Here is a 15,913-nt window from a genome sequence, read left to right on the forward strand (position 1 = left end):
GTCCCGAGTAGCTGGGACTACAGGCGCCCGCCACCAAGACCGGCTAATTTTTTTGTATTTTTAGTAAAGACAGGGTTTCACCAGGATGGTCTCGATCTCCTGACCTCGTGATCCGCCCGCCTCGGCCTCCCAAAGTGCTGGGATTATAGGCGTGAGCCACCGCGCCCGGCCTGTAATTTTTTTAGAAGACGGATTTGTCTGTGAATTCAAACCATGATGTATAAATCTATAAGTTTGTGATTCTTAAAATTCTAAACAGACATAGAGGTCCTAACCTTATATCGAAACATTCAATAATTATGACAAATTTTAAAGGGGACAATAAGGCAGTCTTTTCCTTTATTATACCAGGCATACAATCAACATAGAAACTTAAACATTATTCAAAATCACAACATAGTAGTCACTTAATACGTATTTTAAATCTGAAATGGCAAGTCATCCTAATGTCATATTATCATATATTACTATAAAATAAAGTCAATCATTATTTTAATAATGGATTAAGCATTTAAAAAAAAGCGTAAGAAGTCTCCACGATATTTTTATTGGCATTAAGTATCTCTATTCTTCATCTGCTCTTTTAAACCTCTTGTTTCAATCCTATTTTAAATCCTGGGGGAGTCTAAGACTATTTCTTCATGGTCAAGTCAACCAAAGAATCCACCCCTGCCTCCTTAATGTAGGCTCCCAGGCAAGGAGGGGCTCTACCTCCACCCTGCTTCCCCACCCCAGGTACTAGGAGGGAGGCGATCCCCTTAACCTTTAAAAACAAACTTCACTGATAGAAAGAAATAAAGAGTTAAAGGAATAAAAAGAAACAAAACCCTAGGTAGTCATGACTTGGATGACTAGTTTTGACTAATTCAGGATTCTGGTAAAGTAATGGAATTGTCCTAGTTACAAGGATAACTGTTTCTACTGGAAAAATATCAATTCCTTGGTAGCTAGAAATTTTAATTATGTGGAGTAAAAGATTGCCTGCTACCTCAGGACTGTTGGAAATAAGACAGTTTTCCATGAGGTCTTTGGTCCTGTTGCAAAGTTAATATTATTGGGTATACGTATGCATAAATACATGCATACACACATGTACCTTGAGATGTGTGCACATTTCAAAATAATTAGCTCCATAAGAAAAAAGAAACCTTGTAGAAAACCACATAAATGTCCAACATTTTTCACAATTTAAACAGTAAGGGCATGTTATTAGTTGAATTGAAAAATCTCTTAGCTGAAACTAGATGTTTTAAAAACACAGGCCAAAAGCAACCACTTAACTAGTGTAATTTTAAACAGGAAATTTTATGCCTTTTTTTTTTGAGACAGAGTCTTGCTTGCTCTGTCACCCAGGCTGGAGTGCAGTGGTGTGATCTTGGTTCACTGCTACCTCCTCCTTGTGATTTCAAGCGGTTTTCCTGCCTCAGCCTCCTGAGTAGCTGGGATTACAGGCACCTGCCACCACGCCTGGCTAAGTTTTTTATTTTTTAGTGGAGACAGGGTTTTACCATATTGGTCACGCTGGTTTCGAACTCCTGACCTCAGGTGATCCACCTGCCTTGGCCCCGCAAAGTGCTGGGATTACAGGCGAGAGCCACTGCGCCAGGCCAAGTTTTATGTCTTAAATGCAGAGCCAAAACTCTGCGACAGGAACATGTTACAAATCAGTTTCCACAGCCCTGGTATCCACTGAGGGATGAAAGCTTGCAAGGTACAGGGAAGGAGCAAGACTTAGACTTTGGAAAACCTGGCTTCAAATTCTGACTCTATCCTTGTGCTTTGTGGCCTCAGGCACATTTTTTATCTGCTCCTCTCTTAGTCTTAGTTTTCTCACCTATAAAAGTAGTAGTTTTGTGATTATAGTAAAACACCCAGCATGGGGCCTGGCACACATGTGGTCACAACAAGTACATATGATTCTCATTATAATTCTGACTATTGGAGATACGCAAATGGAGCCACTATTTTTTATAAAATCATCATTTATTCCTTTAAAACCTCATTATGGATATTTCCCAGCCCCTGTCAAAACCAACTTACCTTTGTCAAGTCTCCTATGGTGATGCTATTCAATTTTAATTAATTAAAAACAGACTCATCATGTTCAACCTACTAACTCCATCGAATGTTCAAAAGAAATGTTTTAAAGGCATCAATTTTATTAGATTGATCATACAGTGATATGTATTGAAAATTATTTCCTATTTCTTAAGTATTTCAGTCCCTCTCCTGCTTCCGTAAGTAACCTCAGCGAGGAGACGCAGATTCAAGTAGAGGATTTATTCACACGTGTGCTACATTAGGAGAAGCGCTGGAGAGAAGGCATCAGCATGCAGGACCCCCGGAATGGTCCTGAGACCACCCTGGGCATCACATCTGGTACAAACCAATGAGGTTAATTTATTACAAATGACTCCCCAACGACCCTGAAATACTGCTTTTGCTGCCATCTGAATGGGCTAAGTTGATATGCGGCCAAGAATTTTTTCCACTGATTATATAGACATAACTCTAAATCCATTGCAAATGGAGGAAAGATACCTGTGTCTACATTTGTCTGCATGAACAGAAAAGAAAACAGAGACACATTGATTTTACAATGTGTTTGAAGTGAATTCTTCTTTGCAATGTCCTGACTACATTCTTGCTCTCTGAAAACAAGCAATATGATTTTTATTGTGTATAAATTGGTTTTTGGTGAAAAGGAGTTAAAAGATTTCAAACTTAACTTTTCATCAACAGCCAATGGTCATTCTGTTTATGACCTTACAGGATATAGGTTATATATATCACAGTCATAGATGGATGCTGTGCACTCACAAACAAACCTAATCATTAAAACAGGGGACTGCCTGTTTCAAATGCATTATACACCACAGACAGTATGAGCCAGACAAAAACTTGGCCTATAATATTTATTCTAACTGTCTCAATCAAGAATAACTATTAATATATTCTTAGAGAGAGGAAAGGTGATTTTTTAAAATTTCATGATAATGTCACATTAGTTTTTTTCAGAATATATTAAAATAAATTTAATCTACTTTCAATTGCTATAATTAAGATTTTTTTCCTTTTGTTTTCTGAAAAGAATCAGACAATAGCTTAAGAAACTACAATCGTAGATCTAATCAATCCTACTTCATATGAAAATCAAAACCTATTTCAGGATTCATTTTAGAAAGTACATATTGAAAAACTATATTGAAAAATGACCCGTTGGAATCTAGATTGACATGGCAACATTTGAAACTAGTGGCCTAGCTAACACAGTCAACCATGCGGAAGGAGTTGCAACATTTATAGAAATACCGAAAGAATTCTTGTGAACAGTAATTGCCGAAAGGAAAGAAAGAATGAATAAGAATGGTTTCAGGGTTGCAATGTCGGTGACATTACTGAGTTCATGTTAGCAAAATCAGGACCCTTCCAAACACAATTATGTAAACTATTTGCATTGGATTGAAAGGGGTCATATTCTGTTACATACATGCAGCATTAAAAAATCTACCATCATGTAAAACAAAATAGTCTGGAAAAAGTAAGTCTTCCTCAGTTTTCCTCAATCACTCAAATTTATTTTAAAGTCCAGGTAAAAACTCTGAAACTCATTGACTTTTTACAACATCATGGGCGTATCATATCCCTTCATTTCCTACCCCCAATCAGCCCTCCAAACAAAATATAAAAGGAAACCCCTGCCCCCAAGCAAAACAAAATAATATTGCGTGAAGATCTCAACAATATTTTTTTAATGGTGAAAACACCGGTAACATTATTTTCACTTCAATTACTTAACTCATCTAAGCGATGTCATTGCTTCACGAATGCTAAGTGCTCCTGTGGCTTGAGAGGGAATCCGATGCAAGGAATTCAAGGCAAGCATCTCAAACCTTGGCCAGGCAGTGGAAGTGCTTGGTAAATGCAGAGTCCTCCTGGGTGCAAGGGTGCTACACATCACTGGGCGAGCGCGCTCTCTGGGCGAGACTGGACGGGATGCAGCCGCAGCAAATAAGACAGAGCGCTTTCTGGATCTCTTGGTTTCTGAAAGCATATATGACAGGGTTGATGATGGAATTGTAGGTGGCGGGCAGGAGGGTGGCGTAGGTATAGATGGAGGGGTAGGTGTAATCTGCTATCAAGGAATAGAGGGTGAAAGGCATCCAGCAAGCAGCAAAGGTCCCCAGGATGATAGCCAGGGTGGAGACCCCTCTCCGGGTGGTCACATAGTGCGACGTGGCCAGGAAGTGGTGCTGTAGGGCTATCTGATGGGCGTGCCTCATCACAATCTTACAGATCTGGATGTAGAGCTGAAGCATGAGCGCAAACATGAAGAGGAAGGACACCGAGAGGATGGCCGCGTTGTTCTTGGTGAGCGGTCTGACCACGCTGCAGGTGGTCTCGTCTCGGAGGCAGTTCCAGCCCATGACGGGCAGCAGCCCCAGGCAGATGGAGGTCCCCCAGAGCATGACGAGCATGACATAGGTAAACGTGACCGTCCTCTCCGAATGGTACGTCAGAGCGTAGTACAGTGAGAGGTAGCGGTCAACAGTGATAGCCAGCAAGCTGCAGACAGAGGCAGAGAAAGAGGCGACAATGAGGCCGATGGTGACCAGCTTGGTGGCTTCTGACTGAAGCAGGTAGGCAAAAACAAAATTGATGATGAGTCCAATGCCGGCCAGCAGGTCTGCAAGAGCCAGACTGCCTATCAGCAGGAACATGGGCGCTCGCAGGCTGGGGTTGTGGAAGATGATAAGGACCACAATGGCATTTTCACAGGAGATGAGGGTTCCCGAGGTACACAAGACAATGTCCCAGGGGTTGACTACGAGCTCAGGCTCTGGCTTTACGGCAGGAACCCGGGAGGAGACAGCAGCCGAGATGTTCTCCGCAGCAGCGGCATCTAAATAATCCCGAGGCAGCCCGCTTAAATTGACCTTCAGGTCTTCATTCATTTTAACCCCTGTCCTCTTCAACGAAAAGACAGGTTTTTTAATGTTTAGATACAGCAGGGTGACGATCCGAGATCATGCAAAAGACACACAGACAGACAGAAAGCCAGCCCCTGCTCAGACACCAGTACCAAATGCCACAAGCTTCGGGAATGAGGAACTGTTGGGAAATGAAACAAAAGCCAAAGTCTCTGTGGTTTAAACCCCACAACACAAATGCCGTTTGGCACTGGGGAAAACACAGGGTTGGACTTCAAAACACCAGCGTGAGCGAGGCAGACACACACGGACTCGCGGCGGTCTGTTTGCAAAAGCGCTGGGAATGCACATTGGAAAATCACATCTTGCATGCTGAAAACCAACAACTGTTTGACATCTGGGCTGCTGCCGAGAAAACCACGCGGCAGCGGCAGGTCTTGAGTCAGGGGCCGCCATCCTCGATGGAATATTTAAATCGCCTATTTCCATCGAACTCCCACCCTCCAAACGCATCCCCCACGCGCGTGCACACCCTCAAACGCACCCCCGACCGGAACAAAGAGGGGCTCCCAGACTCCCCCCCGTGCGCACGGAGCAGTCGGGAGGGCCACGAGAGGGAGGTGTGTGCAATGGAAGTACCGAGACAGACAGACAGACAGACAGATGCCCATGCACTGCCTCCGCTCCCCTGGCAGCGGGGACTGGAGTCGGACGCGAGAGGGACAGACAGGGTGCGGGGACAGGCGGCCCGCGGGGGCGGGGGGGTCATCGAGGGGGTCACCTTGGCGCGCCCAGGCCGAGGGGGCTCCTCCGGTGCTTCCGAAGCGCGCGGGCTACTCGTGTCGCATGTCGGCGCAGGCGCCCGCTGTGGCAAAGGGCGGAGGCCGGGCTCCGGAGCGGGCCGGGAGGGCGCAGGGCGCGCGCTCCGCTGCAGGTGAGCGACGCGGCTGCAGGTGAGCCGCAGGCTCGGCTCGCGCGCCCAGCTTTCCCCGCCGCGCCCGCCCGGCCCACACGCTCCCCGCGCGCGCTCCGCCCCCGCCCCGCGCGCGCCCGGCCGCCCGCCAGCCCGCGGGATCCCCGGGAGGCCGCGCGCGCCTCCACGGGTCGGGACTGCTCTAGGGTGCGGGCAGGCGAGGGCGGCCCCGGAGCGCGGGGCAAAAGAGCCGGGAGGCTGAGAACTGCATGGTCGCCCTGCCCGCCTGCCGCGCCGCGCGCCCCACCCCAGCCGGCGGACCCGGGCTTGCACCGGGCGGGGCAGGGGAGCGCTGCCTGGGAGCCCTGTGACCTATTTCGTTCCTGTGGTTTCCCCGGGGAGCTCCAGTCTCCACAGGCCTGGCTTTTCCACGCCTTCACCTAAACCGCTACATTCAGGGCCAAAAGGATTGCTTAGGATGGTATTCACGATCAGCAGCAGGGAGGCGGGGTGGACAGGTTGAGGAAGCAGATCTTTAAAACAACAAAATGCCCCGCACGCTTTTTTAGAATTGCCCATGGTCTTGGACCTGGTTCATTATCACTGTTTCCCAGGAACATTTGCTTAACTGAATAGATGCTGCTGCTCTGTGTATCATCATTATCATCACCAACTTGCACTTATTAAGTGCTCTTTGAGCTGTGTTTTCAAATGGAAATCATTTACTGAGTTCTTGTAGAAGCTTCCTGCAGACATTGGCCAAACCCCAATTCATTTAGATACTGAAGTGGCACTATTAATTTATTTTTTCATTTTGCCACATCAATGGATTCTGAGATGAAGAACCTGATAGCTGTCTGCTTTTCTGAGCCCAGGCCTCCTCTGGATATAAAAACCCAAGCACCTCGTAGATCTTAAGTTCCAAGATGATCCTCCAGTTTAAAGATGGGAGAAGGAAAAAGTGTTATAGTCTTGTCTTGCCCTGTCAGAGGTGAAAGTTTTCCCACTACTTTTCTTCCACTTCCCCAGGGGCTTTTGTATGAATGGAAATGGTCGGCAGGCAAAGGACCCTATGGGAGTATCATCAGCTGGCCAGCCTGCCTTCCCCTGCTGCTCACGGCTTCTCTATCCCAGCCCAACAGACTCGGAGCCTCAGTCACCCTTGACTTTCTTCCTGCTTCTCCTCCCCTTCTTCCATCAATCAGTTTCTGGCTCTGCAAGGTCGCTCCAGCTCTCCCTGCATGCCACTTCTCATCATCCTCAGTTCCCTGGTTGAGGCCCTCATCCCCTCTCACCTGCATTTCTGGTACCCACCTGCTTCTCCCTTTCCCAGCCTCCTCGATTTGGCACATCTATTCCATGATGTCCAAGACCTCCTGCTACCTCCAGAATAGTCTGAACTTTTTACAGCGACAGATTCTGCTCAGTAGTTCTGGGGGTGGGTGTAGCTTCTGCATTTGCAAGCCTCTTCTCCATGCTGCTGCTGCTGCTGCTGCTGGTTCACAGGTCACACTTTGAGAAGCAAGGTTTTATGGAGTTTTCAGAGTGGCTTGTTCGTGGTGGGGAGGCGTCAGACACGTGTGTGTCCCAAGAACAGGGCTAAGGGCTGGGCACAGAAATTCAGTAAGACATGGTCTCTGCAGGCAAGTGCGCACTCTGGTAGTGACACACACACGAATCAACAATAATGCCAGGCAGCAAATGCTGTCATGAAGGGATGTAATCTTCTTCTCAATTTCTGTGTGAAGCATCAGAGAATTTTAGAATGAAGCGATGAAAAATGAGCAGTCGTTTAACAAACATGTAGTAGTTTTGGCATAATATAGCTCAAGCTATGTGGCAAAATTTTAGGCACCTCACGTCAGCAATGCAGTTTAAGGAAAGCGAATGCATAGGGCTGGTCAGACACTATTCCAGCCAATAACACTGACATGGCCCTGACCTCGCGGAGCTTAAAGGGGTGGGACTTTTTAATTCAGTCATTAATGTGTTTGAGAAATTAAAAAAAAAAAAAGAGCTGAGTGTTGGAGGAGAGAAAAAAGTATTGAGGTGAATGGCAGAGGTATATGGATTTTTGTAAAGAAAAAATGTGTAAAACCTGGGAAGAGTCAAAGGAGGAAACTGAGACAAGTTATACCCGGGGCTCGGATACCGCCACTGGGGAGAGCCCAGGAGTCAGCAGCTAACAGTGCTGTGGACACTCAGCTCCCCTGATGGTAAGATCAACTGTGTGTTCACAGTTCTGTCCCCACTCCCCCTTGGAAGGATTACTTGTAACTTCCCTGTACTCTGGATTCTACGTTTATTGGTTTATTTGTTAGGACTTTTGTTGCCAGGGAGCAGAAATCCAATTCAAACTAGTTTAAGAAAAAAAAGGTGTTTTGTTGTCTGGTATGACTCGGAAAGATCTGGAGTGGTTCACATAAAAGAAGGAGAAGCTACAGGAAGCAGGTGGCTGGCAGTCAGCCCTGGCCTGATTTATTTCTGCTTGTCTTTGCTTCTCTGCGTCTGTGTACCTCAAACTTCCCTACCCCAGACAAGTTTCTTCCAGGCAGTCATGGAAAGTGACCTCAGGCAGCCCTGGGCTTGCATTCTGAGACTGTATTCTTAACCTGTGAGTGGAATTCCTGCGGAGAACTCTGGCCCAGCCTGGGCTGTGCGCCCCGCTCACAACCAACCATGGCAGCTAAAGGGAAAGAGTGGATCAATCGGCCAGGCCTGGATCTCATGTGGTGTCCTGTGATGGGCGTCCCCTCTGAACTTCACAAAATGGGCATCTCTGAGAGGAAAAGTGAGTTGGGACACCAGGCACACCAACTCCAGGTCTGGAGGTCAGGATTCGCCACAGCTTGGAACTGGGTGGGCCAATGCGGAGGTTTTGCACAGCCTCAGTAACAAGGGCCATAAAGTAGCTGTCTGCAAAGCTGTCTTCTCGATGTGTTCACCACCCGTGACAGGACACTGCCACAGATGCCCTCAGAGGTGTGACATTTACTGTCTTTTCATCACTTACCTTTTTTGTCACTTTTTTTTTTTTATAACTTCAGCAAGAAGTTGTAAACCTTCAAGCATGATCTGGCATTTTCACAACCTAGAGTAATGATGACTGTTTTATGTGAGAAAGGCTCGGCGCCTGTCTTAATCACACATGGCATCTTTGCCAACTGAAACCCTGAGGGCACATTTATCAGCCCCTTCTTGTAACTGAATTTGTAAATCATGAGACTGTCCCAGATTACTGGCTGGAGCAAGTCATAAACTGAGCCAGTACTGCACAGCACATGGTGTGTGTATTGAAATGTTACTAGTCAGCTTCTCTCTTGCTTATGTTAATGATTATTAGCCAATTTCCATAGATCAGATTAATTGGTGCAGTAATCTGAACCGTAGATTGACCGTGCTTTAGTCTGTCCAGCCAAGGGTCTATATCACACCTGAGAATACAATATAATCCCAAATTAAAGTTTGATTTTATTGATCTCTTCATCTGACAATACATTTTATAACTGTATAACCTACATACAGACAAGTGTATATTTCACAAGTATACAGTACCATGAAGATATATCAAATAGATATATCTATGTAACCACTATCCATCTTGAGAAATAGAACATTACTAGTACCCCAAAGCCTTCCTCTTGCCTACTCCCAGTAATTATCCTCTGAAAAGAAACCACTATTCTGAATTATAATATCACAGATTAGGTTAGTCTGTTTTTGAACTCTATATGAATGGAATCATACAGTACGTACACTTTTATGTCTGGCTTCTTTCGCTTAACATTATGTTAGTGAGACATACTCATTTGTTGCAAGGAGCAGTAGTTTAATCTTTTTCATTGCTGTATAGAATTCTATTGTAGGACTATTGTCTTAGTTCGTTCAGGCTGCTATAACAAAATACATCAGACTGGGTGATTTATAAACCATAGAAATTTACTGCTCACCATTCTGGAGACTGGGAAGTTCAAGATTATGGTGCCAGCAGAATCAGTGTCTGGTGAGGGTCCATTCCTTACTGGTGGCAGCTTCTTCCTGTGTGCTTACTGGCAGAAGGGGCAAACTAGCTCCCATAGGCACTCATCCTATTCAAGAGGGCAGAGCTCTCAAGACTCAATCACGTCCCCAAACCCCGGTTCTCAATGCTATTACACTGGGGATCAAGTTTCAACATAGAAATTTTGGGGGGAAACATTCAGACCACAGCAAATATGCTACTGTTTTTTCATGTATTTCTTATTGATCCACATTGGGTTGTTTTCTGGTTTTGGCTATTGTGAATAAAACCATGACAAACATTCCTGTACATGCCATGTGATGCACGCTGGCTCAAAAGTACATTTTAATAATTAGTTATCAATTAAAATAATACCACGTTGCTATTTAAGGAGAGGGAGGAGACTATGAAGAATCACAACACATCTCTCCTTTCCCCTTTTAAAATTCACTCTAAACTTCCATTTTAATAGAGGACGTGGAAATATCAAAGGAAGAAAGAAGGGAGGGACATACGACATAAAGATAATATTTAGTCTGCGGTTCTGTGTGCGAAAAGAGAGCTCCGTTGTCAACACTCACGTTGCTTCATTTCTACATATATTCTCGTGTTTTTTTAAGAAATATATTTTTTCTGACTATAGAGTAATACATACTTACTGCAGAAATTTTGAAGCCTACAAGTAAAATTAAAGTGTAATATGACATGTACTCTCACAGAGAACGCTACTGTAAACTTTTTGTTAATATATATCTTAATAAATTTAGTTGGGATTTTTTTGAGAGGAGGAGGCAGAGTAACGAGGTGTTACTTTCTGAAATGTGTTATTCACACAATTGCATGGAGCCATAGTTTTTCTTTTTTTGAGTTACCCATCAGGCTGCTGTCTGTGCTTTATGGTGTGGACAGGAGACAGGGACCGTTCTGCTCCCTCTCAGATGTTCATCCAACCCTTTCTCTTCTCCTAGCCTCTTCTCCCCACCCCAACCTTTTCTCTAACTCCTCCAACTGTCTCTTGGTCCTTGTGCAGGCTGGACAATGACCCCCGAAGGTATCCAGGGCCTAAATCCAGGAACGTGGGACTGTTACCTTTGTTAGAATGGGCTTTGTAGAAGTGATTAGACGTCTTGAGACGGGAGGACATTCTGGATCATCTGGGTGGGCCCTGAGTATAATCACGAAGTCTTTCCAAGAGGGAGGCAGGAGGATTAGGCTCAGTAGTAAGAGATGTGAGGACAGAAGCAGAGGGAGAAAGACAGAGATGTGGAAATGCTGCACTGCCTGCTGTGAAGACAGAGCAGGGGTCGAGAGCCACAGGATGTTGGCAGCCTCTGGAAACTGGGAAGAACAAGGGAATTCCTCCCTGGACTTCAAGAAGGAATGCTGGTCGGTGGGCCCACCTTAGACTTCTGACCTCCAGAACAGATGTGTGGGTTTTCTAAACTGACACATTATTATTAACTAAAGTCCATAGTTTGCATAAGAGTTCACCCCTGGTGTTGTCTATTCTATGGGTTTTGACAAATCTGCAGTGATATGTGTCCACCATCATAGTGTCATACGGAATAGTTTCCCTGCCCTAAAATCCTCTGTGCTCTACCTGTTCATCCCTCCCTCCCCCTAATCCCCGGCAACAGCTAAACTTTTTACCGTCTCCATAGATTTGCCTTTTCCAGAATGTCATAGAGTTGGAACGATACAGTATGTAGCCTTTTCATATTGGCTTCTTGAACATAGAAATATGCATTTAAGGGTCTTCCATGTCTTTTCGTGGCTCAATAGCTCATGTATTTTTATTGCTGAGTAGTATTCCAATGTCTGGATTTCTTTAACCATTCACCTACTGAAGGACATCTTGGTTGTTTCCAAATTTGGCCAACTATGAAGAAAGTGCTATCCACATCTGCGTGCAGGTTTTCGTGTGGATGTAAGTTTTCAACTCCTTTGGGTAAATACAAAAGTGCATTGTTGCTGGATAATTTGTGCCGTTTTAAGCCACACCGTTTGAGGTAATGTGTGAAGGCAGCAATGGGAAAGTAATGCAGGCCTCCGTCATGAGCCCAGGAGACCTGGGCTGCCCACAGGTCCTTGCAAACTTTAACCGCCTCACTCATGCCCCGCAGGGCCAGGCCTCTCGTTGCCAATGACGGGATATCCAGTATTTATTAATACTCACTGTGTGCCAGGCACTGTGCTAGGAGCCTTCCAAGTACGTTCTAATTTAATCCTCCCAACAACCCTACAAGGCGGAGTACCTCTATTACCCCATGTATGGTTGAGGGAGGTGACACACAGTGCACTAGGTTCTATACCTGCCCTCAAAGCCAGGCAGTCAGGTGCCAGGATCTGCTTCCTGAGCCACTGCCCTGCACCACCTAGAGAGCAGGTGTCACTTACAGTAAAATTTAAAATGGGCTTATGGAAATCCTACATCCCTCCAATGTCTCTTCTCAGGTAACAGGTTGAAGACCCAGGTATGCATCTCTTTTAGAAAGACAGGAGCTTGTCCTACACAAGTCTACCCTAGGACTCCACTTTCGTTTCAATTTTGAAACCTATTTATAATCTAATAGGGCCTCAGTAAAGCCTCAGGAATCTGCTTCTGGAGTTATTTCCTGTTGATGTCGTTGCAGATATTCTCAAAGGCCTTTTGCTGACTGCTCTAGGCCCGGACCCTACATCCAAAGGAGAGGATGACTGATCCCTGGCTGATTCTTTGCACCAGCTTTGACTGACAGCTGTCATGGCAGATTCGTCGAGGGCATGGGCATAAGATAACAGCTGAAAGCCAGCTGGACCATTCAGGAATGCTCAGGTGAGGCTGGACACAGGCATTTGCAACAGTGTGGGGAGAAGCTGTTGACTGTACCTTTGGTGGAATCCTGAGACCCTCTCTTAGCCTGAATATCAGATGCATCAGAGCACCAGGAGATGGGCCCCAGTGCCCTGAAGGGCAAGGTCAGTAGGGAGGTGTTGACCAGCATTTCCAAAGGTGCAATGAGAGGAGAGGCTGAACTCACAGACTGGTTTCCGGGCATCTGGAGATAACTGTTTGGGGACTTCTTGAAAGCACTGGAAGACACTTTAAAGGCATCTAACTTTTAACAATCAAGTCAGTGGAGTTTCTTTATCCTTTTGCTTCCTGAAGGATACCTTGGTTGTTTCCAAGTTCGGACAGTTATGAATAATTGGCCAATACAGTAAAAGAAAACTTAGAAGCAAAGTAGCAAGGGCATCAGCAAAATACTTTGCTTCCGTGCTTCTAGCTACCCTGGGACTATTCTTCTATTTTCTCTTTTCAAGAAGGCACATCAGCAGGAGGGCACCAGAATTTAAAAATCTCATCTAAAGAAAAGGCTGGAGCTTTGCTCACAGTACACATTTCTTCTAACAATAGCAGCCTGGGCCTCTACTGCTTGGGAGTGAAAAGGGAGTGTTCACCTGGAGTTTCAATCAGGTTGTAAAAAGAAGAGATTGTTCTTGCCTGGCCTTATAATGAAGACTATTAACCCTGATTCGGGCAGTGTCACTCAGATCAGTAGTGCACTGCCAGCTTAAGGTTGGAATGCACCGTGGCCAGGGATGCTGGGAAGTTATCTTCTCAGGCCCTGACACCCTCGCTGTGTCTGGGCAAGAACTAGAGGAGAGAAGCCAGTGATCAGGCATGGTATTGATTTTGTGAATCACTAATGACTTAGGAGCACTGTTTGTGCAACCAGAATGCTTTATATTTGAGTTGAAGAGTTAAACGTCTGCAGGCCAGCTTGACAACACATGCTTTCTCTGCAAAGGAGCAATCCTGGGGGATCTATCACTTAACGTACTGTGAATCATGTGTTTGCAATCTCTCTCTTTCCTTGTGACCTACATTTAATTGTACCTGATGCACTATGCTGTGTGGTTTGAAGGAAAGTGTACTGTGAGCAAAGCCACAGCCTTTTCTTCTGATGGGATTTTTAGATTCTAGTGCCCTCCTGCTGGACATGCCTTCTTGAAAAGAGAAAATGGAAGGATAGTCCGAGGGTGGCCAGAAGCAGGGAAGTGGAGTATTTTGCTGATGTGCTACTTTGCTTCTAAATTTTCTTTTACTATATTAGGAGACTTAGGCAGCCAATTATAATCAATAAATTTTAACCAAAACATGATGGTTCAGCATGTCCACATTCTGTAGCTCTTGAAATACTGGCTTGAAATGTTGCTGATTGAAATGGGAGAGGAAGGAATAGCAAGGTCCCACGGTGTAGGTGCAAGGCCCTGCCCTGGCTTGTGAAGGACGCACCTCCTCTTCACTTCTACTCAACTCCTTTAGCCACACTCAGAGGTTGGGGACACTACATTTACACCCAAAGTTCTGCGGGGTATGTACCCAGAGTGTGATAATGTGTGACAAGAAGAGCTCTGCCATGATCTTGCTCACGGTGAAGAATTGTTAGTTCTCTGTTTTGTCTCTAGATGTTTCCTACCCAGGTCAGGGTCATATGCGGTTAAGTGATTAGCACATATTTTGGTTGGTAATAAAGATGGTCCATCTATCCTAACTCTTCATCATTTTACATTTGATTCTGCATGCTACACTTGAGGCTTGCACATAACTGAGTTTACAATGATCATGACCAGCAGTACCTTGATGTTTGGATTTCATGCATTGGTAAATTTCACCACCAGCAGCAAGTACAAAAAGGAGAGACCGACATGGAGTTGCCAAACTTATATTTTGCTAAACACACTTACTTAGGTGAGCACACTTCTAGCTACTTTCATTATCATTTCATAGTAAAGAAGACCTTTTTAGCACACACACACACACACACAGAGGCATACCTCACACAAAAGGCGAGTGCTTAAGTTAAATACAACTGGTTTTGTGAAGACTCACTGTATTGTTCTGATTATTCTCATTACCCCCAAATGGGTGGAAACTGCCATGGCTCTTGGCCAGGGAATGGCTCTTGAGAACCACTGATGGCTGTGATGATGTACCTTTTGTATCACTCAAAGAAAAGATTTAATACTTTTTGTCAAATCAATAGGGAAAATGCACAGGCAAAATTGCAGATTATAAGCAGTTGTTTTCTTATGAACTCATGAGCATTCCTCACCTCTCTGAATTGATAGCCAGTGTTTATGGAGCACCTAATGTGTGCTGAGCCCTGTGCAACAAACTCAACCCTTTATGGGAATTAGAAAATACTCATGCTGCCAAAAGCATGTTGGGATGTTGTTGCTGGGGGAAATGGCTGGCCGACGGCCTCCCAAGAAGCCTCAGGAGGTGACATTCATTTCTCTTGGTTTATGCCCTCACCTTCAACATTACAGACTCAAAGACGTCATTTATGTCAGCACATTATGAGTGGCTTATGTTTGAAGGGAAGATTCACATTAACCCAATTATTATATAATAAATATTTACTGTCTTGGGAGCCAGATATGAGCAGATCTATGTGGCCTTGAGCAAGTAAACAACTCGCTTCAGTTCTCTCATTTGTAAAATGAGAATATTAACAGCATTTACTGCCTAGGGCTAGCATTGCATTATATGGGCTAAGGCACACAGTATACTCATCCCAGCCTGGCACAAAGCTAAGGCTCAGTAAACAATTATGATGACTGTTGCTGTCACTATCTCTAGTGCATTATCTCCTGTCTCCCTGTGCAAGCAGAGACCCACGTGAATCCCTTTCTTTCTGTTGTACTGGCCAAGTACTTGGCATTTTCCTTGGAGTCACTGCTCACAAAACATCTAAGTTGTCAGGAAATCCTGTCAACTCTTCCCTCAAAATACATCCAGAATCCAAATTCGCAAAACATGGGAGAAACCAAGATGTCCTTCGGTAGGTGACTGGATAAACTGTGGTCCATTCAGACAGTGGACTATCATTCAACATTAAAACGAAATAGACTGTTAAGCCATGAAAAGACATGGAAGAAACTTAAATGCACATTGCTGAGTAAAATAAACCAATCTGAACAGGCTACATCTTGTACAATTCCAACCCTATGAACGTTCTGGAAAAGGCAGAGGAGACAGTTACTCTAAGGTAAAGATCAGTGGTTGCCTGGGGTTAGGGT

The 15,913-nt window shown here is 44.9% G+C and overlaps 1 protein-coding gene across 1 annotated transcript; it reads right to left on the reverse strand.

Moving 5' to 3' along the window:
* Positions 1-307: 307 nt before the first annotated feature.
* On the reverse strand, positions 308-5,886 carry GPR12 (G protein-coupled receptor 12). The gene is made up of 2 exons (XM_001094268.5): positions 5,713-5,886; positions 308-4,970 (listed from the first exon to the last, which is right to left on the reverse strand). Exon 2 carries the CDS (start codon positions 4,953-4,955, stop codon positions 3,951-3,953), a length of 1,005 nt encoding a protein of 334 aa, XP_001094268.2. The 5' UTR covers positions 4,956-4,970; positions 5,713-5,886; the 3' UTR covers positions 308-3,950.
* Positions 5,887-15,913: the final 10,027 nt, after the last annotated feature.

The sequence above is a fragment of the Macaca mulatta genome, chromosome 17 (assembly GCF_049350105.2).
Source record: "Macaca mulatta isolate MMU2019108-1 chromosome 17, T2T-MMU8v2.0, whole genome shotgun sequence".
Classification (NCBI taxonomy): Eukaryota; Metazoa; Chordata; class Mammalia; order Primates; family Cercopithecidae; genus Macaca; species Macaca mulatta.